Source organism: Macrobrachium nipponense, chromosome 48 (genome assembly GCF_015104395.2).
Source record: "Macrobrachium nipponense isolate FS-2020 chromosome 48, ASM1510439v2, whole genome shotgun sequence".
Classification (NCBI taxonomy): domain Eukaryota; kingdom Metazoa; phylum Arthropoda; class Malacostraca; order Decapoda; family Palaemonidae; genus Macrobrachium; species Macrobrachium nipponense.
In genome coordinates this window covers 6808565-6835291 of record NC_087223.1, presented here as the reverse complement: position 1 = coordinate 6835291, position 26727 = coordinate 6808565, and the positions used below count along the sequence as shown (strand labels likewise).

Here is a 26727-nt window from a genome sequence, read left to right as displayed (position 1 = left end):
AATATATAGTATAATGAGATTATGGAGGAACAACCCAAGCCTAAAAAAAACCTGCGTCACAAATTCTCTCGTGAAATAAAATGACAATACTGTTTTTTTCTTATGTCACTATTTTTTTTAAATGATTTGCAAGGCCTGTTATACTTTTTTGTCATAAACCATGAGATCCAATATCTGAAACTTATGGACTTTAATGGCCTTGACACCATAGGCTTATATGAAATTATAATGACAAAGAAGGCCTATGCGCCACTGGCAAGTATGCGTGTTATTGCACTGCTAAAGGCCCAATGAACATTCGATGTGACGTCAGAAGTGGAGAAACAGCAGCAATGTTCTGACTTTTCCCGCTGTTTTTCCACTTCTGACATCGAACAAAGTTTGCCAAGCAAAACGCTCGACCATGTGGACAGGGACTAACGGGCGACTGTTTTGTGTCAACACGTTGATCAAAATGATGTTACCAAAAGAAGACACTACAAATCACTAAATAACTGTCAATTTGCATCAAGCTGCCAATAACGAAATGATACACTCTCTGTGATTACTTCAAGGACAATAAGTTCTATGGTATATAAACTAACATCGAGAGTAGCCTCTAAAATAAAACTTCCAAGTTTTACTTGCTTTGAGTCACTCAGATGCAACTCAGATTTTAAAAGAAACGAAACTACTCCATACTCACACACACCATCGTGTCTTTAAAATTCTAACGCAACCTTACAATTTCCTCTTACAAACTGAACTTAAAATCAGTATCACAGACTTTTTTCTTTTTAACACAGAACCTCGTGAATGTCGTATATAATTAGAATGTTTGCAAGTACATACCAAAGAATATTTGGAATCTTATGCCTATTTGTTTGTAATTCTACAGAATACCCCTAATTTTAAATTTGTTCAGGCAATGTGGACCAGCTCAAGTACTGATTTCAGAACAGTAAACTCTGGAAAATAATGCCTAAAAGTTATGCAACTACAATACTGTAGTCCCCAGATTTGTAAAGAACGCCTTTAAAGAACCAGCATTCGTCGTGAATGAAACACTAATGATAACAGTAACAAGAAAACTTCAAGAACTTAAACCAAGATAAGAAAATAAAGTAACGCTTCCAAATTAGAATTCATTTAACATCAAAAGTACAGCTGTAATAAATTCTGAAAGGCTAAATGAAACACAAAAATGAAATAAAATCTTAGGCCCTCCTTATAATTATTTAGACACTGGGCCATCTGATTTGCAAGGGACTAAGTATGCAATAAATATAAGGACTGATAAAGATTAATGGTCGATTTCATTAAAACTTGGAAAGAAAAAACATAAGAACTCTTAGCAAATGACTCCAAAATGTAAAAAGATCTTCAGTAAACTTCATTATCTGGCTGGACTTCTCCAAATACCCAAATTAAAGCGAAAAGAAGCTACAATATTTTTGCCTGTTTTAAAGTAACGAAAAGTAGAAATAGGTCCATTGTAACACTACCCTCAACATGAAAAAAACAAAACTGTCCCATTGCACATCCCTATCATAATCAACAAACTTAAAAACAAATAACTAAAATGCATAAAAACAACAACAATCATCATTGCATTGTGAAGTGTGCAGGTCTTGAAATGAATAGATTGTCTACGACTGAAGTTAGAAGGAAGACTGTGTCTACACTGTATTTTTCTTTGCTATTTCAGAGTAACAGGAGGTAATTCATAGCAGGTTACAAACACCAATTATGCAACTCTAATACCGCTCAGTTACTTCGCTATCGTTCGTACTTTTGTTCTACTGTACACTTAATCGTAACTAATGTAACACCAGTTTCCTATTTTATACAAACTGCCTTACTAGACTGATATATGTTTACCAGACACTGTCTATATTATTTATGCTATCAAATATGCATCTGTCATATTCACAGTTTTTGTCCTAGCGTAAATAAGTGGTTAGATTAAATGATAGCTATACTCTGGATGATTATTCGCGATCAATGCGACATAAGTTTTGTCAACAGAATGTTACTATAAACTGGAATATAAAATTGAGGCCAAAGGCCAAGTGCTGGGACCTATGAGGTCTTTCAGCACTGAAAATAATGTTGATACAATAGTTCAGGAGAGGGTGGAGAGTTAAGATGGAGGAAAGAGAATATGAACGGAGGTACAGTAATAGAACTAAGGGGTAGCAGCTAGGGGCCGAAGGCACGCTGCAAAGAACCTTAAGTAATGCCTCCATTGTACCGCCTGAGGTACGCTGACGGCACTAACCCCCTACAGGGAGAAGACTAAAATTTGATCAACAGATTTGTTACAAATCTAGGCATGCAACCAGCCCAACTGAAAAACGTGGAATGTTCCCACCTAAGTGAAACCAAAAGCAGTTATATGTATACAATGTCCTTAAATACTACAAAAAATAGTGCTAAGTTTAATACAACAGAAAAATCAAATCCAACATTAAATGCTTGACTTATGATGTACAAAAGAAGCCATACTCTCACTTCTGAACACATGAATAATAAAAGCTTTCTTGTAAATAAAAACACAACCCTCACACTGATATAGAAATGGTCAATGCACTGAAACCTCTACACCTATATCCTGAAAGAATATTCCGTACAGACTCACTAAAGGGGAAAGACTGTATAAAATGATAGAACAGCAGTCTCAAAAGAACACGTTTACCCTTAAACCCTAGACTCACAAGTAGTCAGAAAACTTCTGACAAGAAGAAAAATAAGTCACAACCACTGCTGAAGTGTTATTCAAAGACTACTGTGTCGTATCTTTGTAATCACTCGACGAACATTATAGAGTGATGAATTCCTTGTCAGAATGTTCAGCATGATGCCTATGTTACATATAGTGAATGTTTTGGCACTTTTTAAAGACAAAATGGTAGACCTTTGTCACAAAGTAACGTGAGAAGTGGGGCATTAGGGAACTTCCTGGCAAACAAATAAAGTTGTCTATGGTCTGTTTTCTTAAGCCAACAGTAAATTTTTACAACCAATATCACCAGAAGTAACTGTGACTCCAGGAAGCTAATGCTGCTCACCTTATACTACAGGTTACAATCCAAATGTGTCATCCATTCAGCAGCAAGGTAGAAGTTTGTGGATGTTCACCATCAGGTCAAAAGACACTATAATCAACCCTGAAACTTCTCTACAATCTGCGACTCTACCTCATACCTTAGTTGGATAACTATTCAGTATACTGTATCCCGGCTATAGGACCTCACTTTGCAGCTTCTTGCCTTGCGCAAACTTACAAACCAAGATTTTTTGTAAGTGGGGAAAAGACTGATTTTGATAGTGGATGCGACCTTCGGAAAAGTCCATGTACGCGACAGTTTTGTGAGCGATTTGAACACGACCATCAATCGAGGTTTCTGCTATATCCACGTAGAGTGAAAGATCGCTGACTATTATTAGTTAGCGATAGTTCTCGGGTACTGTTCGGAGTGTGTTGTAGCTACAACACAGTATAAGTTACAATGGTAAGCTATAAAGTACAATGTTTCTTTAGACATCTGAAATGGATCTTGACATTAAAAGCACTGCAAGATGATGGCCTCAACATACAATAATATAATCGGTGAGATGAACTGCAATTTACAGACAATCTTAAAATTATATTTCAGTAAATGGCCAAGATATAACCTTGATAAAACTCTAAAAGCAGCTGAATAAATTAAAGAGTCAATCTCATCATCTTTCCTCAGAAATAAAAACACACTATCCCTTACACACAACCAAACATACGCTACTTACGCAAATTTTAAGAACTGAGCCGTGGCTGAAAGCAAAAAAAAAATTTATCATATGCATTTACCTTAGGTACATAGTAATTTCAAAGCATACAAAATGCAGACTTAAAATATATGACACATCCTACATTTGAAATATCATAAGCAACTTCCAACATATACACATACTATGATTATCATGTCTGCCTTAATATACACAGGTTTCCATGAATAAGTGCTTTGGATGTGTATGCTTGAACTTCTCGAACAACCTAGAGATGAACTCAAATAGAATTTTCAACCAAATGCCAAATAAAAATAATCTCCAAACTGATATACCTTAAAATACACATCAAACTCTTAGAACTTCACTGAGACAAACAAAAAGGTTCCAATCAGACGCCTACAGTGGCTTTTCATACAGTGGTTTGTTCAGTACACCTGTTTTTATCATTTAATGCCGTCTTGCCTTAACTCCAGTGAATTAAGGTACTCATGAGATCACACAGGAAGACCACATCGGTTGCGAGAAAATTCACAAGTCAGGCTTCACTCCGTCCTCAGTGACCTGTCATTACAAGAAAAAGATAAAACATTACAACATTGATATGAAAAGTAAGAATAATGATTTACGATTATTATTAATATTACAGGCAGTCCCCAGGTTACGACGGGGGTTCCGTTCTTGAGACGCGTTGTAACCCGAAAATCGTCATAAGCCGGAACATCATAAAAAATCCTAAGAAAACCTTACTATTAATGCTTTGGGTGCATTGAAAACTATGTAAACTGCATTCTCATTGCATTTTTCATAAAAAAACTTTCAAATATTGATTATTTTGCATTTTTGGTGTCATATTTCATCTGCCAGATCAGTGTTGTAGGCATCATAACCCTGGAACATGCGTCGTAACCGTGGAAATAATTTCTGATGAATATAATTGAAAAGCGCCTTAACCTCGGAACGTCATAAGCCGAACCCGTCGTAACCCGGGGACTGCCTGTACAGTAAAATAATGTTCAATGTTTTTCATTTGCACCCTTTCATGTTTAATACTTGTTTAATATCTGTTCTTATATGTTGCAAGCTTGGTGTTTTCTCTGGTACTATTTCATGGAGCTACACGGCCGAGCCCAGAAAAGGGATTTTGACGTAGGAAAAATCTATTTCTGGGCGAGGAAGCCGTGTCACCCAGTGAAATCCCTCCCTTGTATTCCAAACCACCCCCCTTTTTTCCCTTGCCACCAAGCCAGGGTGCTATCTGCAGGTATGACGTCACAGCTGCTACAGTAGTCCCTTCCATTATCACGTGCTTTGCGTATCTGGTGTTCTGATAAGCTACAAAGACCCTTCAGGAGTGGAAGAGAATATAACATTTTTATGACAAAGGCCAAGTGCTGAGACCTATGACGTCATTCAACGCTGAAAGAGAGATGCTGCAAAGATCCTTAAGAAATTACGACAGCGCCCTATCGACCTACAGGACTTCTGTATATTTTAGGCTTTTTAGGTTTGAGTGAGACTAAGACATTTCTTTCACGAAAAAGAAAAAGGATGAAAAATATAACAAATAACTTACAGATAAAGAATGAAATACAGTACTACATATACTGCATTATCAGGATGCACAACATTTTTTTAACTGATCTACAATTGTAAACATTAACAACTTTGAGTCTACAAATGACACTACAGGTTTCAGCAGCATAGAGAGTTAGGGTAAGGGTTTACGAACTCTACGGTTGACTATTTCAGAGTCAGGGAATCAGTCACGAGGAATTTCTAAACAAAACAAGAATTACACAAGAACTATTCATCTTGAAAATTACAGTACGTAATAACAATATTTTGGAAGGAGACCCTCTCGTAGACAGGTTTTGTTAAAAATGGTTGCTGCTCCAGTAGTCTCTTCTCTATTTTTCTGATGACAGCTGTCTCGTTGATGCTTAGACTGGCGAACAACACACCAAAGGGCATGGTAAAATTTGGTTGAGTCATTTTGGTTTATTATTGCTTATACAATTTTCTCTCTCTCTCTCTCTCTCTCTCTCTCTCCTCCAATGCGAGATTTCATCCTGATCCACAGGACATTATCCAGTGATGACTGCTGAGGGACTGAATTCCAGTGGCGAGTCCTTCTCCTTATATATCATGATGTTGCGGGCTCTCGAGTACGGTCTGGAGAACCTCTCTGGCAGGTCGAGTTTTCATTGGTTCCTGGGAAAGTGACTCATGCAGCGAGCGTTTTCGAGTCTTGCGGACCTTCTTAGGCGGGGAATATCACTGGGAGCCTCTTGATTAGCTTTTACCTGAGTGACGTCACCCCTGGTATTATTCTCATAATGTGCTTCACGTACGGTGTTGTTTGTTTTATGCCAATTAACCCTAAAACGCCGAAGCGGTATTTTAAAAATTGTCTCCTGTATGCCGGCAGCGTTCGCGAGTGAGCGCCGAAGCGGAAAATTTTTTTTTTTTTTTTAAATCACAGCACGCTTAGTTTTCAAGATTAAGAGTTCATTTTTGGCTCTGTTTTTTGTCATTGCCTGAAGTTTAGTATGCAACCATCAGAAATGAAAAAAATATCATTACGTATCATATATAAATATTGGGATATATGACAGCGCAAAAAAAAATTTCATATATAATTGTATACAAATCGTGCTGTGGGCAAAACGGTTAAAGCTAACGAGTTAATTTTTTTTTGTATTGTACACTAAATTGCGATCATTTTGATATATAACACATTGTAATATGATCAAGGCAACACAGAGAAAATATTATCACAAAATGATGCATGAATTTGAAACTCGCAGACGTAAAAAAAAGCTGTTTTAAAAAATTCACCATAAATAGAAATATTGTGCTAGAGACTTCCAGTTTGTTGCAAAATGAAGGTAGTTGATTGAATATTACTAGACTGTAAGTGTTGTGGCTTACAACTGCAGTTTTTGACCATTTCAGTCGAGTTAAAGTTGACCGAAGGACGAATTTTTTCTATTTATCGTTATTTATATTTCAAAACTGATAAAAGCTACAACCATGGGTTGTGTTTTGTTGTATTCTACATGAAATTGCACACACTTTTATATATAAAACTTTATGTAACGGCTAACTTAAAATGGTGCAAACATTACGACAATCGGACGAAAAAATTTAAGATTTATTCGGAAGAGTTACCGCGCGGACGTAAGGAAAAAGTTTTTTTTCATAAATTTACCATAAATCAAAATATTGTGCTAGAGACTTCCAATTTGTTGCAAAATGAAGGTAAATGATTGAATATTACTAGAATATAAGAGTTTAACTTACAATTGTGTTTTTCGACCATTTCGGTATAGTCAAAGTTGACAGAAGGTTGAAATTTTGGCACTTATCGTTATTTATATAAAAGTATTTCAAAACTGATAAAAGCTACAACCATGAGTTGTTTTTAGTTGTATTCTACATGAAATTGCGCACATTTTCATATATAATACTCTATGTAACGGCTAATATAAAACGGTGCAAAAATTATGTCAAAGTGACGAAATAATTTCTGAGATGTGTCGCTGATGTTTTTCAGTGCGAGAAGAAAGAAATTCGCGCTTGCGTGCCTGGGTAACGATTGTAAACAAAACAAAGCCTTGATCCGTGAGCTCCCAGCATCCCCCAAGGCGCGTGATTCAAAAGTTTTCGCCTGGTAGGCCTATAAGTATTTTTCCGCAAATTTTTAAAAAAACTTTTATATCGACGTACCATACGTCCAATCAGCACCCAACAGACAATTTATATCGACGTTTAATACGCCCAATCGGCGTTAAAAGGTTAGGCTCCCAGTGATATTCCCTGCCTGAGAAGGTCCGCAAGACTCAAAAAATGCTCGCCGTATGAGTCACCTTCCCAGGAACCTGCCGGAGAGGTTCTACCGACCATACTCGAGAGCCCGCAACATCATGATATAAGGAGAAGGACTCACCACTGGAATTCAGTCCCTCAGCACTCATCGCTGGATAATGTCCTGTGGATCAGGACGAAACGTCGCATTGGAGAGAGAGAGAGAGAGAGAGAGAGTCAAAGTCAAAAGTCAAAGTCAAAAACCTTTATTCCATTATAAAATGGTTATTCTGCTACATTACAATATAAATTATTTACATAAAATTCACAATAATTGGATTGTAAAATTCTAGGATATATATACATTCAAGTAAAATTTAAGAAGTATTGCTTAAAGCTTCCTTTTGAATAAATCAGAACTAACATCTATACATTTTCTTAATTCCAGTGGTAGTTTATTCCAGCAAGCTGGGCCCCTTATTGCCATCGAGCGTGAACCCAAATCTGTTCGATAGCTGTCTACATATAGATTTTCATTCTGTCTTGTTAATGCATTCCTACAATTACCAACTGTAGGAAATGTGTATAGCCAGTTGGGATATTCTTTTCTCAAACTTTTAAAAACAAAAACACAAACATCGTACATACACTTTTCTTTTAATTTTATCCACTTTAATTGCTGGAGGGTTGGGGTGATGTGATCGTGTTTTTTCACCCCAATAACGGCTACTCTACCTGCAAAGTTTTGGATTTTTTGAGCTTTTTCCATGTGCATATCATTTGTTACTCCCCATATCTTAATACAGTAGTTTATTACACTCAGGACCAGGCTTTCCACAATCAAGGCTCGAGTAGTATCATCAAAGTAATCTTTTACTCTACTTAGATACATTAGAATGCCACTCACTTTTCTACTCAGTTCGTCAATGTGAGTACTGAATGTCATATACCTGTCCATGTGTAGACCTAGATTTTTCACATGTTGACTTATCTTTACTTTATCCCCATCGCATTTTATTACAATGTCATCTGGAATTTTGCTAATATACTGTGAGCTACCCACAAAACATGCACTGTGTTTTGGTGGCATTTAATAATAGCCCTTTTCTTAGAAAATATTTCTTAATTTTGAGCAATATTAGTTCAGTCCTTTTAATCAAGGCATCTAGATTTTCTAATTGATCAGCCAAAAGAGAGAGAGAGAGAGAGAGAGAGAGAATTGTATAAGCACTAATAAACCAAAATTACTAGACCGAGAGAGAGAATTGTATAAGCACTAATAAACCAAAATTACTAGACCGAATTTCACCATGCCCTTGGTGCGTTGCTCGCCAGTCTAAGCAACAACGAGAAAGCCCTCATCAGAAAAATAGAGAAGACTCTCTACAAAATTAATAGTGCTGAAGCAGCAACCATTTTTAGTAATAATAATAATAATAATAATAATAATAATAATAATAATAATAATAACAACAACAATAATAATAATAATAATAATAATAATAATAATAACAATAGTAATAATATATCTTGGGAGTAGACCCTCTTTTAAACAAGTCTTTAATGGAGCTGATGCAGCAATCCTTTTCAACAAGAATAGTAATAATAATAATAATAATAAGGATTAGTTTTTCCAGACCTTTGAGTCTTATATAAAATCTTTCTCGGGCTGGCTGCCAGAACTTTATCCTGAGAAAAAACTAGTCTTTATTTTAAAAACCTGTATTATTTAGAAAAGTTATAATGTTGTAAAGTGGAAAATCTTTGCATTCAGGAAGAATATTTTTCATTGTTGAAATCCGAAAATAAATTAGACTTTGTTGGGTCCAATTTGGGCATTCAATAAGTAAATGTCGTACAGTCATGGGAGTTTGACATCTATTACATTTCATTGGGTCAGTATGCGGTGTTGACATTAAGTGGCCATGCGAGAATCTAGTGCGTCCTGTACAGTCTTTGTCAGGATTACTTCTAATGATCTTTCTTTTTGTGAAGGTGACTTCCATGCATACACTTCAGTTTTTATAGTTTTGAGCTCATTTATGGTTGGTATTATGAAAACATTCTGTTTACCAATCTTGGTATATCAATATTTTGACAGATGTTATCCAGCCTGATACTCAGGCAGTCCACAGTTTACAGCAGGGGTTCCGTTCCCGACAGTGAGCCATAGCCCAAAGAACGCCATAAACCGAAACATCATAATAATAATAATGGGAATAAATGGCGCTAACAGAGCCTTACGGTGCCGTAAGTGTAGTAAAACCGCGTTACAGTACCATAAAACCAGATTACAGTACCATAAAAAGGGGTACAACACTGTAAAACCACTTACGGCACCATAAAATCAGGTTAATGGTGGCGTGAGGCATGGACCATCAAGTCAGAACACCTAAACTGAGACCACTGTAACCCGGGGACTGCCTGTAACATGAAAGACAACCTTCCATGGTACAGAGTGGTTATATCTAGGAGAAAACACAGGTTAGGAAAGAAACAGTAACATACAGAATGTAAATGAATAAATGTAGCCAAATAAACAATGATTAAGCATAAACAGATGTTGAGAAATGTTAGATACACCACAGGGCATAGCATTTCAGAGCAAGGTTACAGCCTCTTAAAATTCACATGCAAATGACCAGTAGAAAGTGGGGACCATGTTTAAAGGTTTTATCTCAAATTTTGTTTGAAACAACTAGGTTAATGAAATACCAAAATACATCAAATACTTGAAATGCAAGAGGCAATAAATGAACTCAGAAATAAAATTCAAAATGTATGATGAATAATAAGCAGCCTTAAATCTTATTTGAATCAGGAAGGTAGTTTAAGTCTTTACGTGCATTGTGAGGAGAAATAAAGCGAGTTATTCAGTTTTTGCACAAATGGATTAAAAATAAACCTCTAATATTACCACTATTAGAAATTACAATTTCCATTAAGTTAACAGACATTACCACATAAGATATACAGACTTCCCCTATCAAATAAGTTAACAGACATCGACACCAAAAACTCACGTTACCTGAAAGAGGGGATCCTGGCTGGAGATATGCGTCGGAAGAGAGGAGTAAGCTGGGAAAGGTACATATGGAGGGCCGCCCCCTTCAGCTGTCCAGCGTCTGTAGTAGTAACGGAACAATCCGCCGCACGCAGAGAGAAGCAGCACTAAGAACAGAACGCCGACCCTGGAAGATATAAAGAAATTAAAATGGTGAATTTATGTACAAGTACATACTAATGTATTTTTACTGCTAAAAGCAGTTCGCCTCTATTTCATTCAGTATACATGCACTGACTAATGAGTATTCTAAGATAATGTATATTTTCTAATATAAAATAGGCTAAAAATTCTAACAATCATGATCCTCCCACAGAAAATTCACTCTGGCCCTGTACGTAAGGGTTTTCAGCTAAAGATTTCAATAAAGGAAGTACATATGTAAGAAGGAAAATACTCCATAGAGTAGCCCACTTAACATTTCACAAATCAACTTAACACAACCACGAGTTGTACTTCTAGACTGACATAGTGCTTGCTCATTTGTTCTTCAGTGAGATGTCAAAAGTGAAGTATAGTGAGTTAGAGATGCTGGACAGCTAGGGGGGGGAGAAACAAGAGGCAAATACATAAAGTCAAAAGCCAAGATCAACACCCGAGTTACCACAGGGATGCCCCTCAGAACTACTAGTATGTATTTCAGGAAGTTTGAGTCATTGTTTTTTGGAAATAAATTCAATTTCCAAAATATGCTTTTTGAGGCACCTTTCTCTTGAATTTGATGGGGTAACCAGTAAACTGATTGACACTTTAGGACATACTTGTCCTGAGTATCTACAGGCAGTCCCCGGGTTACGTCGGGGGATCCGTTCATGAGACGCGTTGTAACCCTAAGAAAACCTTACTTTTAATGCTTTGGGTGCATTGAAAACTATGTAAACTTCATTCTTATTACATTTTTCATCCCAAAACCTTCAAATATTGATTATTTTGCATTTTTAGTGTCATATTTCTTGTGCCAGATGAGCGTTGTAGACGTCGTAACCCTGGACATAATTTCTGATGAATATAATTGAAAAGCACCTTAACCTCGGAACGTCGTAAGCCAAACCCTTCGAAACCCGGGGACTGCCTGTACTTATAGTAAATTGCTCGCTACCCCTACTTTCCTCTTCGACTCTGCCATTCTTCTCCCTACTCTTCCTTTATATCATTACATCCCGTAGCTTATGCTACTTCCTTCGTGAATGTGATTGTTTTTATTTTGTTTTCATAATTTTGCAATGAAATGCATTTCAGCATCCAAGGGGACATTTCAACCGGTAAGCCATAACTCTGAGCAGCGTCGAGACCGAATACACAAGTGATAAACCCGTCGTTTAACCCAACATTTCCTTCAACTACAAAGATTTCGGGAAACCCTCAATTCTGTATAACTGTGTAGGTCATTAGCTCATTTCATCCTACACTGCCCAGTTGAAAAACTGCAATGCTAATATGTACCTAAAAACTTTCCATTACATAGCAAGTATTGCAAAAAAACAGAGTGAGAGAGAGATGAATGGGGAATGAATGAAAAGACAGACAGGGAAGCGAGGTTTAAAGATTGAGGAAGGGTGGGTACACCAAGAATGCTTATCCGACTGAATTCATAAATCTTGACTGACTGGGTTTGGCTGTCCTAAAATTCAAGGGTAAAATGCCTTTAAAATCTGTGTTTGGACATGGAATTCTTTATCAACAATTAGGTGAGGGTGTGAGAAACTGTTTCAAAGTACCATTGAAAGGTATTGGCAAAAAACAATGACTTAAACTTCCTGAAATACATAGTATGTAGTATAGCATCCATTTGGCACCCTATTACACCAGCTTCTGTCTTTCAATCCTCATTCATTCCTCTACTCTCCTCCAACAAGGATATTCAATTCCTGTAGCTTTCTGCATCTCAAATTTAACACTATTTAACGATAAGAATCATAAAATGGTAGGATATCTGATCCTGTTTATGCGTACGTGTTGAAAGTATATTTAATTTTTAGAAAGGGAAATTACAAAATTGTGTGAATGAGCACAAGCAGGAACTAGTAACACTGTACTGAATACTATTCAAAACAAAATGTTAGGATGATGATGTAGGAATAGAATAGAATATAGGATTTACACTATGGCTGGTTCACTTAAAGTCGATTCTTGAGTGAGCCCTATGCTTATTGTAAAGCGTGGTGATCGTTTCACGACAGTAACTGAACAATACCCGATATCACTGTGGACTTGAACTGGACTGAAATATAAAATTGAAAAGGCCAAGCTCTTGGACCCATGAGGTCATTCAGCGCTTAAACAGAAACTGTCAGTAAAAGGCTTGAAAGGTTAACAGGAGGAAAACCTCACAATTGCACTATGATCAAATTTTATAAGAGAGGAAAGGAAGCTGGAATAAAGAGAACGTGAAAGGAGGTGCCATAAAAGGAACGAAAGTGGTTGCAGCTAAGGGCCGAAGGTACGCTGCAAAGAACCTCAAGTAATGCCTACAGTGCACTGTGTGAGGTGCACTGACAGCACTGCCCCCTACAGGGAAAAAGGTGTAAAAGGTGCTACGGGAGGAAAACTCGTAGTAGCACTGTAAAACAACTGTAAGGAGAAGGTGAAAAATAAGATGGAAGAAACTATAAACAACAGAACAGTAAAAGGAATGAAAGGGGTTCCAGTTATGAGCCAAAGGAACACTGAGAAGAACCTTTAGTAAAGCATTATGTGAGGTGGACTGATGGCAGCACACCCCTATGGGGAGTCCTATGGGCTTAAAATGAAACTTGGACAATGACTACCGAGAACTAAAGGCTGGAGATGGTGAATCCAGCATCAATTTCTAATTATTATTCTCTCAGAAAGACGTGCCACAGTTTTTGTGGAGTCTGTAGATTGGCTGATCAGAAAATATGCAGAGATTTCAAGTGAAGCTTTGGAATGAAGAATATACTTCAAGGAACTATGGACAAATCTTTTATATAGTCAGTGTAGATTGGTTAATGCAAATATTAGAATTGATTTCAAGCAAAGCTTGAAACAGATAATATATTTTCTGGAACTGAGTTGTTACGACAAACCAACTTCTATATGCAAGTAGCATTTGGAATGATGTCTAGTAATCTTCATATGATGTCTCATGATAAGATGTCTATTTTTACCTGGTGAAATATTAATGAATCTGGAAAACTTATCACTTACAGGAGTTTCGGTTAATGACATTTGACATGCAATGTATACCAGTACAACATACCCCTTTACACTGTATATAACGCTTTAGTATGATGTAATATGAAAATACCTATGAAGTACAATACAGTGAGTAAAGCACTCACTGTAATATTGTAATTGTATATGTTACACATTACATGAAAGCTATTTTTAAAACCCATTTGCAACTATCATCATACAAAATTCTAGCTGTCTTCTTTTTATGCTTTCTTGCATTATTACAGGCCACTTTGCCTTACTGACTACATACTTAAAGTACCTCTGAATAAGATAAACAATATGACAACAAATTCTCAACACAAAAATATAAAACAGATGAAATAGAAATACAAGACTTACCAAAAGTACCACAAACCATACACATAATCACAGCAAAGATTATCTCCGCAACAATACTGCTCACCTCCGCAGAGATTCCACTCACAATAATGAGCTGCTACCTGGAATGACAGACATAATATCAGTGCTGACAACGGGACTTCACCGAGATGTAGCTTACCACGTTTTTTAAATTGTCATAACCAAACTTCCCTTATAATTCAACTTCCTTCCGAGTGGTATTTCAGTTATTTTCAACCTTCAATTCAAATGTATTTGTATTTATAATAATCTACACATGAATAATTTTCGAAAGAAATTTTAAGTTTTCTATTATAATGCAACTTCTTTTTAAGTAATAAATTAGTTCTTTGCAACCTCCAATCCAAATTAATTTCAGTTTATGCTCATTATCTATACATGAACCACTTTTAAATAAAATTTTATTATATTTCCTAAAATAATTCAACTTCTTTGGAGGTAATAAATTAGTTCTTTGCAACCTCCAAATCAAATTAATGTCAGTTTATGCTAATTATCTAAACATGAACCACTTTTAAATGAAATTTTATGTTTTCTATTATAATTCAACTTCTTTCATAGTGATAAGTTAGCTCTTTACAACCTTCATTTCAAATTTATTGAAGTTTACACTTATTAGCCGTACATGAATTACTGTTACAATAAATTTCATTTTATAAAAACCAACCATCATCTAAGATAGCCTTACTGCTTTGATTCAAATGGTAACCAGATAGGCTTTTAGTAATAAGAACCTGCTACCATATGGCAATTTGAGACCTCACTGAAATTAAGTAACATTGAGGCAATTCATGCCAGTATTCAGTATGGTCCAATTGGAAAGGGTTGTTATGTAATGCAATACACTATATTTACAATACTACACCAAAATAGTTTTCATAATCAAAGAAAACATTACCTTGTAAGCTTAAACACCTACATAAGCAAAAGGATTATTGAACTGGATAGAAAAATGGATGCCAATTCCACAGAATTCATAAATATAGTCCCAAAAGATTAATAAGGATCCCATTGCCTCTGACAGCTGAAATAGACATCCTGCGAGTCTGCGAGAAGAAACAGGAAGACACTAGGTCACACGACACTCAAGAACCTAGTGTCAATCCTACTTTACTTGATTTCTCTGTCTTGACTGGCAAAACAGATGTTTGTAAATGTTTGTTTTCGTCTCTCGATTCAATGACAACAAATATCATTCATATGAATCTGCCTTACGCATCAGGACAGCTGCCCACCTGATCTCTCAATCATGAGCAATAGAAAGTAGCTGCTACAAGGCATAATATGTTGACACTTTTACAACTGAAAACACGCATTCGGCTACTACCATATGGTAATACATTAACACCACAAATTACAAAAATGGCTTGATAAACAAAAACAGTCTGATTAGCCTCAAGCTTCCTTTTATGCTCAGTGAATGAGATTAAGTGCCAAAGCATTTTTAAGTACATAATAACATTGTTGTAAGCAATTCAGCATTATGACACTTCCCAAACAACCCACAACTCTGATTGGCAAGAGGTGGTATGTTCATGTACCTAATAGTATTACATACAAGCAAATAACGCTATATGGTCTTCTTTGCTTCAACTTTGGCACAGGAGCAAAGCAAAAAATTTATAGCATGTTAAAAACAACCTAGCCTACAACAGATTAAAGCCTTGGCAAAGAATTATAAAGGATACGCAAGGCATATACCACCTGAAGCTGCAGACACATGAACAATAGAAATGAATTCAGCAAATGTCAAAAAGGTGTGACCACAGACTGACAAGATTCATAGCCTAAGTAAGGTGGGAAGCCCAGAAAATCATCAATGAAAAGGAATAAACAAAGACCTTGCCTTGAAAAGACCTCAAACAGGAAGTGCACAAGACAGATGACTGTGGGTGGAAGCCATTTTGTGCCTCGGCTAATCCATGAAGGAAAATGTTTACTTAAAAAAAGCCTCTTAAGAAAATAATTATTTGGTGGCATCTTAGAGCCTGTTGCAGTTTATAAGCGTTTTATTTGCATTCAGTACCCAGACTATGAGAAGATATATTCTCCAGAATTAGGGTGGTCCAAAATAATCAAAATTTTTGTCTAACTATTGGCATACTGTGGGAAATTTTAAGATAGCCCCTTAGGAATGAACATAAAACATTAAACAAATTACGATAAATATCATAAACATAAAACAAGATGATGAATACTATCTCCATCACCAATTAGTGGGAGTCAGGCTGCAGTATTAGTCAGCAATTTTACCAATCTCAATGCCTATGGACTACAGTATCTAAAGACAGCTTCATTAAATATATCAAAGAAAATATTGCGTCAAAGTCTAACTCCCAGGACCACGTCCGATACTTTCTACTGGACATATGTCCACTAAAGAGCCAATCTAATGCAAGTTAGGCTATGAAAAGCCTAACCTAATAAAACTTAGGCTATGCCATAAACATACTTCACTCTTCGAAAGCCTAACCTAACATGACCTAGGTGCGCCACTCAAAAATAGGTACCTATACCCTAACTGTTTTAAAAGCATAAAGTATAATAGGGTAAAAAACCGAATGGTACAGGGGTGGACCATGTACGATCAATGTGTACAACCCCAGAAAAGTACATTATAACGCGTCCTGACACCGGAGTAGAGGTCTTTAGCTCCGTTTCTCACCAACAAGAAGTCGCGTCTGATGCCCATCTCTGATGTCAGGACGCGTTAGCTATAATGTACTTTTTTGGGGGTTGTACACATTGATCGTATATGGTCCACCCCTGTACCATGCGGTTTTTTACCCTAATTTATCAAAATGAAATCATATTATAGCTATTAAATAATGGTTAAAATACTTCTCATATACAAGATATATTATTGAAGAGGTTTAGATGTAACATTTAAACAAAAATAAACAAAAACAAAGCAGAATAAACAATGACAATATTGATATACCTATGTATACTTAAAGTAAGATTATAGCTAGATGTCCCACTTCCTCCCCACTCACTCTCTCTCTCCCCCCATTCCCAACGACGTTAAAGCCAAAATAAACAAAACAGCAAATAAACAATATTGTATAGCCTAAGGTATGTCAGAATATGTAGCCCACTCCCTCCTCTCTCTCTCTCTCTTTCTCTCTCTCTCAATATGTAAACAAAAATAAAATAAATATAAACAATAGTATTGGATGTCAAATTATATACCTATAGGTACCTAGGTAGTAGGCTAGCTAGTAGTGGCTACACTTCCTCCCTTCGTCCCCTCTCACTCTCTCTCTCTCTCCATTTCACACGATATGTAAACAAAAACAAAGAAAGAAAAGAACGACAATATTAAACATGTCATTTATAGAAATCCCCCCCCCCCCCCCCCCCCCCAAACACGAATTGTTGTTATACCTTCCGGGACAGACAGATGAGAATGGCCACCTTCACCAGAGCGAGAGGAGCCATATTTTCTTCCCTTTTTCCCCCCGGGAATAAACTCCGCGAATTCTTTTCCCTCTTCGGTTTCTTTCTCAGCCCGTTCGATCCTCTGTCATTTTCCGCCGACGGGTTTTGTTCCGAACTGAACCACTTCGTCCTTCCTGTTTGACAGCTGACGCAGTGAGTCTTCTCTTTCCGGATGTTGAATCACTACTGTCATTGACGTATACATTACCCCCTCCCCCCCACAGAGGAGGAGGGCCAGGACAATCCCCATGCCCCAGAGAGGACACTGACATCATATAAATGTTAGACACGGCTATAATTTTAAATCTTAAATTGAACGTTATGTTGCCTTTTTTAACCTTAAAATTTTATGTTACTATATTTTTCAGTCCCTAAATTGAATTGAAAACTTATATAACTTGGTTTAAGTTGGGTTTTGAAGTCGTTTTCCTCCATTTTTCAAAAGGTTTTGTTGCTGATGTAGTATAAATGTCGGATAGTGACGTCATTTTTTATCTGAAATGGAAATATTGTGGCCTTTTTTAATATTCAAATTGAGTGTTATCATCTTTTTTTAAATCTCGTAATTGAATGGAAAAGTTACATCACTTGGTTCAAGTTATGTTTTAAGTTAGATAATTTGATCTTTTACCCGTTCTGTGGCTATTTTTGAACTGAATTCTAATGATGGTAGATACAAATACCAATATATAATCTCCAAATTTAATGTCAAGGTTAAATACCCTTGACATTTTGGTTATTTACTTTGGTATTTTGAAGGTTTTATGGTAATATTTGAAGTGAAATTGAATTTCAGACGATTTCTAATATCATTCAAGATTTAAAAGTATTCATTATTTAATATATATATATATATATATATATATATATATATATATATATATATATATATATATATATATATATATATGCAAACACCACAGAAAAATGATAGTCAGAAATCCAAGCGCTTTCGTCTTTACTAAAGACGAAAGTGCTTGGATTTCTGACTATCATTTTCCTGTGGTATTCGCTTAATTAATGAAGTCAGATGCATCTACTGTGATTTTTTAAGCATATATATATATATATTATATATATATATATATATATATATATATATATATATAAAGAGAATATTAATTGTTGTCGATATATATTTCAGTTGTATTTGTCATTTGCAAAGATTCCGGGTACTTTTTACCCTTTAGTCATTCTGTAATTTCTATCTAACTGCGAATTTCCTTAAAAGTTAGTTGGCCATCATAAATTATTGAAATAACGATAAATCCTTTTATCATTTTATAAAAAGACACGAAACACAGATATCTTAAAACAATTACATAAGAATTTACTTATATTTTTAAAAGTAAACCCACAAAACTAAATATATTAAGGTAAATAATTATCCAAACTCTAGGTAATTTAAAAATATATTAAATGAAATAGGAAGTTTAATTTTAGATCAAGAGTAAATCACAGTAAAAGCAAACAAGCATTTAAAATTAATTAAATAATATAATATATATATATATATATATATATATATATATATATATATATATATATTATAAAGTAAACAAGTATTTATAATTCAGATATTTTATGAAAATAACCAGAAAGATAAGAGTCCAAGTCGACCATCTTGCAATTAAAGAAGAAGACTATCAAGGCCGTAGGTATAACAAGCCTAAACAGTTTTGGACAATCTACGTTTGTTTATATATAACATATATAGTCTTATTTTGTCTGTGGAAACTTATTAAAATCATTTTAACAATTAATTTTATTTTTTTACCATAGAAAAGTCCATTAAATCCATTAACTTGACGAAATAAACGAGATCAGCTGTCTACGACTCGCGAAACCAGTTGTCTTGAAGGGGTAAACATTTAAGGCGAGTTTTACATAATTATCGTCGATTATCCTTCACTTTCCTTCAAAATGGTCTGCGAAAAGTGTCAAAAGAAGCTGGGAAAGGTAAGGAAGTGGTTAATTTACCCCTAAGGTAATTTTGGGTAGGGGAATTGAGCATACCTACTAGTAGGTAAGGTCCTGGGGCGAGTAGCGTAACCTTAGCAAGGTATGCGATTTCTTTTAATTAACCCAATTACTAATATATCTATAAAATTAAGGTCTGTAAAACTAATGTTTGTGTAATTATCATAAAATTAACAAAAAATTTATTAAAATTATTTTCATTAAGGTATAAAGGCATTTAGGTTAGTCTAGATTACCTAGTTACCTAGGTAATATAGCTAGTATAGTAGGTAGGTACCTATAGCCTATGTACCATGTCGGCCCCGCCCCCTTCCAAAACACCATTACTAGCTATATTATTCTTTAACTAATTTTGCTTATAAACACTGATAGTGAATTATTTTTTATTGAAATTTTAACTAAAATGTAGCTATTTCCGTTCAATTAAACAGCCTAGCCTAACTTCAGCTGTGTCAGCGCAAGTGCCAGAGACCAGACTTCTGTGATAACCATTGATCTTATTAACGTAGCCTAACCTAACATAGGGTACGCAACCTTTACTAGGGTAAATGACCATACGGTGACGTAGCTGCTACCTCTCTCAGAACGCGGCCACTTCCCGAAAAAGCGCTTGAATGCCATTATATTTTGTAATTTAGGAGAAAACACTTACTTCAAGAGGAGCGTAGAGGTCTTGGTGTGCTGCCAAGATGGGCCACAACTCTTGACTGATGCTCATGGTAGCAAATTCAAGTAGCTTTTTGGGAAGGTGGCCGCATTTCAGGATCGGTGGTCGCTATGTCACCACTCATGCATTTGCCCTTTGACCAAAGATCCCCAATTACAAGCCTTAGAGTTAACGCTGCATATCTTAGATCCCCCCCCCCCCCTCCCCCACCCCTTGTAGATCACAGTTAAATTATACGCTGACTATCCCAGAATTTCATCTTTTCACCAAAAGTCTATTGATTACATATTTATTCACCTATTTCATTGTTTATTTACATTCTTGTTTTAATTATTGTTTATCTTGATTTTCTGCATTCCTAGTTAATTTATAATTTTGTAACCTATTTCATATTTTGCATTCCTGGTATATTTGTTAATTGTATATTTATTAACCTATTTAATTTTTTGCATTCTCAGTGTATTTATTATATATTTATTAACATTACTTTTTTTTGCATTCCTGCTATTTTTATACTTATATTAAACTATTTAATATGCTGCATTCCTGGCTTATTAATTATAATATATAATATACTTATTAACCTACTTAATGTTTTGCTTTCATGGTATATTTATTCATTTTATATATATATGAAACCTATTTAATTTTTTTGCATTCTCAGTGTATTTATTATATATTTATAACATTACTTTTTTTGCATTCCTGCTATTTTTATACTTATATTAAACTATTTAATATGCTGCATTCCTGGCTTATTACTAATTATAATATATAAAATACTTATTAACCTACTTAATGTTTTGCTTTCATAGTATATTTATTCATTTTATATTTGGTAACCTATTACGTTTGTTTACATTCCACTTTTTGGGTTTTTTTTGAGGTCATGTCTTTACCCATGTACTATGAAATTGAGTGATGGATACAGATTACAGTATTGGTACATTTCAAATTAATCTACGCATTGTTTTAAAGTATGCATGTATTATTATTATTACAGTACCTATGTACATATACAGCCAGTGGTGTTTTGATTTTCTTTTATTGATATTTAAAGTCAAAGGATATTTGTGAATGTTAACATTACCAGTGAGGAAAATGCTTCATGCTTTTCTTGTGCTAACCCATACAAAGCTCAGTTTAACACTATTTAAATTGTTTATAACCATTCATTAAGTAACATGAAAGGTTTACTATGGTATAAATTCATCATTAACGTGAACCATATCAATTTTAATATTTTTTAATTAATTTCGGTATACTGTACCAGTATTGTAAGCAATGTGTTCCATGAAATATTGTAAATACAAAGCCAGACTTCCAATAAAGTATACATAGGTGTATATGCATTTATATCTTGCAAATCTGATGGGAATTATTTAACAGTAACATATAGTACATCATGCAGCTATAAAAATAGTTTCTCAACACGATTGTTTTTTGCATGTGACTTGAAGTACATCGTTCCATGTAATTTCATTTGCAAGGAATTAGTTACTCTCGATTTCTCGTCCCTGTAGTCTGAACATTTTATCATGATTTTTGTAAATACTTTTATATATATTGTTCCCTGTAATCTAAAAATGTTACAATGATTTTTGTACTTGGAAGTAGTACATTATTCCCTGCAATCTAAAACTGTTACCATGATTTTTTAAAATATAATTTGATCTTACATTGTTCCCTGTAATCTTTTTCATGCAAAACTTCACAGGTTATCACCCCAGACACCTGGAAAGCTGGTGCAAACAACACAGTTGAGGGAGGTGGACGGAAAATCAATGAAAACAAGCTCCTAACCAGCAAGAAAAATCGCTTCAATCCGTACACCGTGAGTATCTAGCTTATTGAACCACTCAACAAAAGTAAGATGGTTGTCAATTAGATTTAAGTCAGGAAGGAGATTTGGGGGGAGCAAAGCCAGAGTAATGAATGTTGCTCAATATGAGAAAAGACAAACCTCACAAAGCGTTCACGAAGCATAGAAAAAGTTTAATTGGAGTATAAAATTTAGGCCAAAGCAAGAAGCATTCTAAAAGTTAAATGGACAAGGTACGTACTATTGTAAACACTGCCCCATCAGTTCTCAAAAAAGACATGTCTAACCCCCATACTGTAATGCTTTTCCCAAATGTTACTGTTTACAGTATTTTGTCTAGAATGTTGATAAACATGAAGAGTTTAGACATTTTACCAGTAACTATCTTTGAAAAATTGTTTGAACCATAAAAAATTTGGTCAAAAGTTTCAGACTTATTTTCTACTCTATATAATAGTTTACATTTAGACCTACTCTACCTTAGTCTTTATCTCTCATATGACAACTATCAGCTTGTTTGATTCCTAGTCTTAAAAGGTTCACTTTTCTTTCTTTATTCCATGAGGTAATGCCTACAAATGGTGTCCTTAAAACCATATATACCTGTAAATTTTAAATTAATATAAGTATAAAATATAGAAGTATAACTCGACTTTAAAAAATACAATGTACTGTAGTAAATGTTTGCAAGCCAAAGCCATTAGTTTTTGCCTTGGGTTCTAAAATGCAAGATTTGCAGAACAAGTTGTAAAAGTAAATTAAAAATGTGCAATTTTTTTTTTCAGACAAAATTCGTAGAATGCAGGATTTGCAGAACAAAGGTTCACCAAGCGGGTTCCAATTTCTGTCAGGGATGTGCCTACAAGAAGGGAATATGCGCCATGTGTGGGAAGAAGATTCTGGACACAAAGAGTTATTGCCAGTCTTCTGCCTAGAAGAAAATTCAGTACCTGTATGTTGTGTGTGAAAGTTAACTTTATATACTCGTGTGCTAGAGAATTATATAAACTTTAGATATATTTGTAAATGTTAATCTATAACTTTTCCATGTACACTTTACAAAATGGTTGACAGTAACCTTAACGAAATTCCATTTTGATGAATCTAATTACAACGGGCTCGCTGCATCTTGCATATTTTATTCCATCAAACTTTCATGTTGTCTGACCAATAAATGAGTTTTTTATAACATTGTTAATTTCTAGCCTTCGTTTTTATTAGCATAAATCACGAAAGATTATAGCTGCTAACACAAGTATGATCTTAGTCCTTACAGTTTCTCTAAATAAATTCAAAACTGAAATAATGATTACTGCCTTGATCAGCCTGGATATTTTATTAACAACACTGTCACTTCATATGGTTCAGGGGTCTAATTGATTGATTGAATATAGTTATCGGCCAAAGGCCAAGCACTGGGACCTATGAGGTCCTTCAGCACTGGAAAGGAAATTGAGAGTAGGACAGTCTGAAAGGTGTAACTGGAGGAAATCCTCAAAGCAGTTGCACTATTAAATCGTATAAGAGGGTGGATAGCAAGATGGAAGATAGATATGTAATGGAGGTACAGTAAAAGGAATGAAAGGGGTTGCAACTAGGGGCTCGAAGGCACACCGCAAAGAACCTTTAGTAATGCCTATAGTGCACCGTTAGGGTGCAGTGATGACACCCTTACGGGTTCAGTGGTCCAACTCTGATGTCTGGTAACATAGACCCTATAATATGGTGTACTTATGACAAACAAGATATTCCAAGTCAACATGATTTCCATGTATTTAACCAAAGCTAACCTGAATTTTGCAATTATCAATCAATTTATGAAATTTCCTTGTAAAATTCATTAACATTTCCAAAAGGAATCTTTAGCAAAAGGCCATCATAATATAGAAACTGGTCAGTAAGCTGGGATCTTTTAGGCTGACATGCTTCTTCATAGTGCTGAACAAACAAAATACAGGCATTCCCCAGGTTATGATGGGCTGGGCTTCACATCACATCACACTTCACATCCTATATTCATCAAAAATTATATCCCGGGTTACAAGGCCTTTTCCAGGTTATAACACCAATCCAATGGAAGAAATATAGCTCCAAAATGGTCAAAATTTGGAGGTTTATTAATGCAAAACTCAATAAAAATCTAGTTTACGTCATTTTCAAGACACCCAAAGGATTAGAAGCAAGGTTTTCTTACGATATTTCGGGTTATAATGAGTTTCGGCTTACAGCGCGGTCCAACAGCTCACCAGAGAAGGAAAAATAAAGTGCAGGATAAAGCAGTTGGTAAATTTTAATTTCAAGCTAATTTCCAAGATTACAAATCGACGTTTCCTTTCTTTTTGTTTTACAGCCTGTCATTTTTTTTTTCCACTGACAGTATAGAAGTTAATTTTGAGTAACAATTTAAATATTTCCTTGAAACTGACCTCCTCCAGTTATACTTCTCATTCTGAGTTATGTAGTAGTTGGTTACTTGTACAAGTTTAGTAAATATACTTGAAACAAGAGAATAAGAATGGAAGAGGAGGAGATACAATGACTCTTATCACAAGAAATAATACATGGGATAGATACAGTATATCTTAAACATGGGAATGTACCTTATGACATGATAAAATATGATACAACATACCTTGTGACAAAAGAACACAACCGAGATTGAAAAATTAATCTTTCTATCTAATAACTACATGTCAAACCTTTGTATTATACTTTACAAAAAAGTTCCGCTTATTACCAACCGAATCACTCCCCTTCAATATTACAGATTAAAAACCAGCTGACATTCCCTTCCTTTTAAAAAACTTACGATGCAATGCTGCTATTGCACAAGTCATTTCAATAAGAGGACTCCTCAGTCAAAAATAAATCATATGTATTGGTTACCAACAATATTCAGTAAAATAATTTGTGATACTTGGCAAGTCTCTTCTGCAGTGTTCTAATGGTTGGCAATTAAGGTTTTCATTCTAAAAGAAGATGTTCACACATTAGTTTCCTTTCAAAATATTAAATGATAACCGTGACGATAGACTCTGTTTTCACCATCCTTATTCAACAGCAATACCTGCAGAACACTGGCCTCATATTCAAATGCCGTACATCTTGAAAGTGTTCTCTCTCATGCTCTGAAGAACCTCCTGGAGGCCGAGTCTCTTAATGTTAGCGATTTCAGCAGCAACGTGTATGGCCATGCCAGGATGTGACAGCCCACTCTGGAAGGGGAATTTTGCAAGGTTAGATGATATTGCAACATTGTTAAAAATGATATTGTTAAGATACAATAAAGTTTTGTACATACTTACCTGGCAGATATATACTTAGCTATAGACTCGGTCGTCCCGACAGAATTTCAAAACTCGCGGCACACGCGACAGGTAGGTCAGGTGATCCACCATTCCCGCCGCTGGGTGGCGGGGTCTGGAACTATTCCCGTTTTCTAAGCCATAATTTCTCTTCCACCTGTCTCCTGAGGGGAGGCTGGGTGGGCCATTAATCGTATATATCTGCCAGGTAAGTATGTACAAAACTTTATTGTATCTTAACAATATCATTTTTGTACAAGTAACTTACCCAGCAGATATATACTTAGCTGATTGGCACCCTTGGTGGCGGGCAAGAGACAGCTAAAAACAAAATAATATTTAAACTAAATACATTAAAAAACAGGAAAAAACAACCTATGTTCTTGGATAACATAATCCATAGTTCCTACCTTATTGGGCTGAAGACTTCATGACTACTGTCGATGAGTCTGCTTGCCTCAAGAGTTTCAACGAGGAATGAACCTATGGTTGAATAACTCTTTGGATCGTGTCAATGGGGGCTAGCCCGCTTACGCGACAGAGCCTATACTGGATCGTACCAATGGGGGCTGACCCACTTACATGGTAGAGCCTTGACCTTTTGTCATATCAATGGAGACTCGCCCTCTTACATGACAGAGTTAAGGTTATTAAACAAATCACAAAGAGCACTGAAGCCAATCCCGATCACCTGACCATGTTAGTCTTGTTACAATCTATGAATTGTAAGAGGGTCCCTATTCCCTCTGACAATTAACCAATAAAAACAACCACCAATAAACAGTAATTTAAACCTTAAACTACATAGGAAGGATTAGCCTCAGCCCCTTCTCCCAGCACTGAATTCGCCGAAACATACGCTCCCAGAGCAAAGCACTTTTCGTACGAAATTTTAACATCTCTTAGGTAATTCGAGGCGAACACCGAATTACATCTCCAAAATGTCGACTCTATAAGAGCCTGAAGCGACCATGTTTTGTGAAATGCCATCGACGTAGCTATGGCTCTCACTTCATGAGCTCTCACTCTGAGAACCTTGAAATGCTCTTCTTCGCATTTAAGGTGAGCTTCCCTTATTACATCTTTTATGAAGAATGTAAGGGCGTTCTTAGAAATCGCTCTTTTCGGATCTCTTACAGAGCACCAAAGACTTTCTTCTGTACCTTTCAGCAACTTCTTCTTCTCCAGGTAGAACTTGAGTGCCCTGACTGGACACAAAGTCCTTTCTAGTTCTCTCCCTGTTAATGAAGATATTCCTTTTATCTCAAAGCTTCTTGGCCAAGGCTTTGAGGGATTTTCATTTTTTCGCTAGAAAAAAATGGTTGAAAGGAGC

At 35.5% G+C, this 26727-nt stretch overlaps 3 protein-coding genes across 3 annotated transcripts in view; 1 reads left to right on the top strand and 2 right to left on the bottom strand.

The window, feature by feature from the left end:
- LOC135205016 (uncharacterized) overlaps positions 1 to 17819 on the bottom strand; it is a 17973-nt gene extending 154 nt beyond the window's left edge. The window contains exons 1-4 of the mRNA XM_064235260.1: positions 17567 to 17819; positions 14159 to 14259; positions 10586 to 10748; positions 1 to 4311 (exon numbers count right to left, since the gene is read on the bottom strand). The exon at positions 1 to 4311 is cut by the window's left edge and continues 154 nt beyond it. Of these exons, the coding sequence (XP_064091330.1) occupies positions 4279 to 4311; positions 10586 to 10748; positions 14159 to 14259; positions 17567 to 17620 (351 nt within the window). The 5' untranslated portion in view covers positions 17621 to 17819 and the 3' untranslated portion in view covers positions 1 to 4278. The remainder of the gene's footprint in view (positions 4312 to 10585; positions 10749 to 14158; positions 14260 to 17566) is intronic.
- A 1460-nt stretch (positions 17820 to 19279) lies between these two features.
- On the top strand, positions 19280 to 23278 carry LOC135205015 (cysteine-rich PDZ-binding protein-like). The gene is made up of 3 exons (XM_064235258.1): positions 19280 to 19579; positions 21985 to 22101; positions 22875 to 23278. Exons 1-3 carry the CDS (start codon positions 19544 to 19546, stop codon positions 23022 to 23024), a joined length of 303 nt encoding a protein of 100 aa, XP_064091328.1. The 5' UTR covers positions 19280 to 19543; the 3' UTR covers positions 23025 to 23278.
- A 1083-nt stretch (positions 23279 to 24361) lies between these two features.
- The window catches only part of LOC135205014 (uncharacterized), a 50446-nt gene continuing 48080 nt past the window's right edge, over positions 24362 to 26727 (bottom strand). Inside the window, 1 exon segment of the mRNA XM_064235257.1 lies at positions 24362 to 25304. Within this exon segment, the coding sequence (XP_064091327.1) occupies positions 25179 to 25304 (126 nt within the window). The 3' untranslated portion in view covers positions 24362 to 25178.

What these genes read in the sequence shown, in the direction of transcription:
- LOC135205015 (XM_064235258.1), top strand. Translation starts at nt 19,544, where the DNA reads ATGGTCTGCGAAAAGTGTCAAAAGAAGCTGGGAAAG. An exon ending in GTCAAAAGAAGCTGGGAAAG is followed by an intron (nt 19,580 to 21,984) that starts GTAAGGAAGTGG and finishes AAAACTTCACAG; the next exon opens with GTTATCACCCCAGACACCTG. An exon ending in ATCGCTTCAATCCGTACACC is followed by an intron (nt 22,102 to 22,874) that starts GTGAGTATCTAG and finishes TTTTTTTTTCAG; the next exon opens with ACAAAATTCGTAGAATGCAG.